Source organism: Octopus bimaculoides, chromosome 1 (assembly GCF_001194135.2).
Source record: "Octopus bimaculoides isolate UCB-OBI-ISO-001 chromosome 1, ASM119413v2, whole genome shotgun sequence".
Taxonomy (NCBI): Eukaryota; Metazoa; Mollusca; class Cephalopoda; order Octopoda; family Octopodidae; genus Octopus; species Octopus bimaculoides.
In genome coordinates this window covers 7,227,602-7,231,127 of record NC_068981.1, presented here as the reverse complement: position 1 = coordinate 7,231,127, position 3,526 = coordinate 7,227,602, and the positions used below count along the sequence as shown (strand labels likewise).

Below are 3,526 nucleotides of genomic sequence, written 5' to 3'. Positions count from 1 at the left end.
CACCATCACCATCACATCCATCACCACTACCAGTAAAACAACCTGTTAGAAATAACAGCAAGAAATAGCAAAACCGAATCATCGCAAAAACTGACAAAAATGATATTCGATAATGTAAGCCTAGATATATTTCGTCTGAGATGGTCACAACTGGATTGTGGAACTGGCTGATCAAAACTAACTGCAGACTACACAACAACAGAAAAGGATAAGAAGTTTTAGCAACAAAAAGGCTTTTCGAAAAGCTGGTAATGAAAGCCTACAGCACTAACAATTTCAACAGCAACGATATTAACACCACCACCACCACCACCAACAACAACAACAACAATACAACAGCAGACGATAATTACAAGATGATAACAGTCGTAAAATTCGCAACAAACTGACGAGAAAGGACCAGAACCGTTACAATAGAATACAACCATGACCATCAGTAACGACAAATATCGAAATAATGAGTAGCTTCTACGTGGTCTCGCAACATGCTAGAAACGGCAGCTAGCTCACTCTTTCCCTCCCTCTCTCCCCCTCTTCTTCACTCACTCACTCTCTCTCCCTCTTTCTCACTTTAATCATGTCGTTAAAAAAAACAAATTTATCAATGCAGTCTTTGGATATAAGATGTGGTGGTCACAGCTGGAAAGTCTTTGATAATAAATAGGTCTGCTGAGTTGGGACTGTCCTGAGATTATACAACTACAATAGAAAATCGAAGAACTGCAATATTTGTTCAAGGATATAATAATATAGTGTATAACAGGCACAGATCTACATATACTGCTTTCGAATTCTGCCACAAAGCAAGCAATTTTAGGGGAAGGGTAAGTCGATTAAATCGACCCCAGGGCTCAACTGATACTTATTTTATCGGCCCACGAAAGGATGAAAGGCAAAGTCGACCTCGGCGGAATTTGAACTCAGGACAGATCTACATATATAAAAGGCGGAATATGACCGATTAACTACGTTCTTCATTATATCACTGGTATTAAATTATCGTATCGACCCTAGAAAAATGAAAGGCAAATTCGACCTGGATGGGATTTGAAGTCAGGACGGAGAGAGAGACTGTTGCAGTTTCTGACAGTAGCAGCAGCAGCAGCACAACTTGTAAGCAGCAGACGACATGAGACAGCTTAGATATAACAACAACAACGATAACAAACAACAACATCTGTAGTAATGTAGTCGTATCAATAATTCAAAGAGCAGACGACATGGTAGAAGAATTGAAAGAAGAAAAGACAGACATTAAATAAGTCGATAATAATAATAATTAGGCAAGATATAGATGAAATAATTTCATTAAAAGATGACAACGAATCAGTGATAAGAACAATAACGAGTGACAGCAACAATAACAACAAGCATTTCAAAGTAATAATTTACAATAACTTGGAGATAAAAATCGAACAGCAGACGACAGCGTGCAAGTTGTAACAACAACTAAAGCAACTATGAACTCCACGCGATACTATAGTATTATTGCTCGTCCAGTTTCGGGCCTCACTCGTTGTCATCCGTCCTGCCGGTTTTAGCTCGCAGGACTCTCTCTCTCTCTACACATATATATTTATATATGAAAGCACCGTCACTATCGGGATGATCCAGATAATTCTCGCCACCACCTCCACCACGATGGAGTCGAGGACGGCGGAGAAGAAGAGAAAGAAATAGAAGAAATAAAAGAACAACAATAACTACTATTACTACTAATATGACTACTACTCCTACTACTACTTAGTACTACTACTGCTGCTGTGAGTGAAAGAAAGCCAGCGCCCTGCCAATGTTCTGCCGACACCACGGCCGCCATCATAGCTCCTCGCTGCTGCTAGTGTTGTCGAGTTGTTGTGTGTGATATACAATGTGTAGCTTCGGAGTTGTTTGGTTCTAGGCATCGGATTTACTTAACTATTGGAATTACACTTGAAGAAGAAGAAGAAGTAGAAGAAAAAAAATAAAATACCATGGCTGCTTCGCGACTTGTTGAAGAGAAGGATGTAAGTAGCCACGTCTAGTATAATATATATACACACTTACCTATATATATATACAGTTGTATACATTCGATTTCAAATATATGTATGTGTGTTACATATAGTAGCATTATGTATTTACTATATCGCAGCCGACACATATCTTTCGGCCGTTATTTGTCCAGTTTTAATTCTTCCGTCCTTCTATCCGCCCCCCAAAAAAGAAACTGACCACTTCCTTGTCTTTTTCCCGCAAAAACCAAGTCTATATTTATTCGAACCCTTGTGCATATTTTCAGTTGTATTAATGTTTACAACTACGTGCATCCTTCGCTCTTTTCTATACACAAATTTACGCAGGCATATATATACATACATATATATATATATATATATATATATATATATATATACACACTGCTACTACTATATCGGTCCGTGTCTATAATTTCGACTCTTATCTCGTCTTTCCTTCTCAACCTACCCGTCTATCTATCCCTATGTCTGCCTAGCTGTCATACATAATAATACCTTTAATGGGACTGTTTACTCTCAGTGTGTGTGTGTGTGTGTACACAAAACTATATACCTTGTCTGTACAGGTCTCTGTGAAAAGACCCACCCTATACGGTATGATGTGGGTCGATCTATATCGGTGTCACGGAAAGTCTGTTTTTATATAAACATTGTCTTGTCCAGGAAATAAATACCGCCTTATTTCGTAACCGGCCTTGCTCTCACAAACATACATACATACACGTGTGTGCATGTGCGAGCGCATACACACACACACGTATGCTCGTCGGACATAAACATATATACAAATTTTCTACGAACACGTTTGATGTGAAACGTGTGTGTGTGTGTATATATATATATATATACAACTGCGTGTGTCCTGCAGTTTATCGGTCAGTTCTTTGGCATAGAAGTAAAAAAATTAAAATAATAATAATAATAATAATTAATTCGTTTTATTGGCCACAAGGGCTAATATAAATCAAAAACATGTAAGGACAAAGACAGGACGAAGGTTACATAGGGTTTTGTCCGAAAAGTAGAAAAAAAAAGAGGGGGAATAATAATAACCTTTACCTGTGTGAGTGTGTGTGTGTTATAACTTTAAACATTTAAATTACAAACTGTCCTGATCACGGCAGGCGGCGACTAACTTAATTTACTACTAGTACTGCTACTACATTATTTAAAAATTCAGTGTGAGAGCTAAGAAATGTGTTTGGGATATGCCAAGTGGAAATGGACCGCAGCATATGACTGGTATTTATCTACCCAGGAAGAGCAACAGCACGAACGGAAATATTAGCAACATGTGCTGCATGAAACACCACACATGGTTACAGGCGTGGATAGGCAGTTAAGTTCGTTCCACAACCATGAGCTCTCAGGTTCGATCCCTCAGCTTGAAATCGTGGACGAGTGTCTTATTATTTTTGTGTTGGCCCTTTGAATTACAGGTACCTCAAAGGGCCAACATTCCCACCTCTCTCTCTCACACACACACAGCATGTATATATATATATATA

General features: G+C 38.5%; 1 protein-coding gene across 1 annotated transcript in view; it reads left to right on the top strand.

Moving 5' to 3' along the window:
- Positions 1–347: 347 nt before the first annotated feature.
- Positions 348–3,526, top strand: part of LOC106873219 (protein prickle) — a 350,713-nt gene continuing 347,534 nt past the window's right edge. Inside the window, exon 1 of the mRNA XM_052977859.1 lies at positions 348–2,006. Coding sequence (XP_052833819.1) covers positions 1,974–2,006 — 33 coding nt within the window. The 5' untranslated portion in view covers positions 348–1,973. The remainder of the gene's footprint in view (positions 2,007–3,526) is intronic.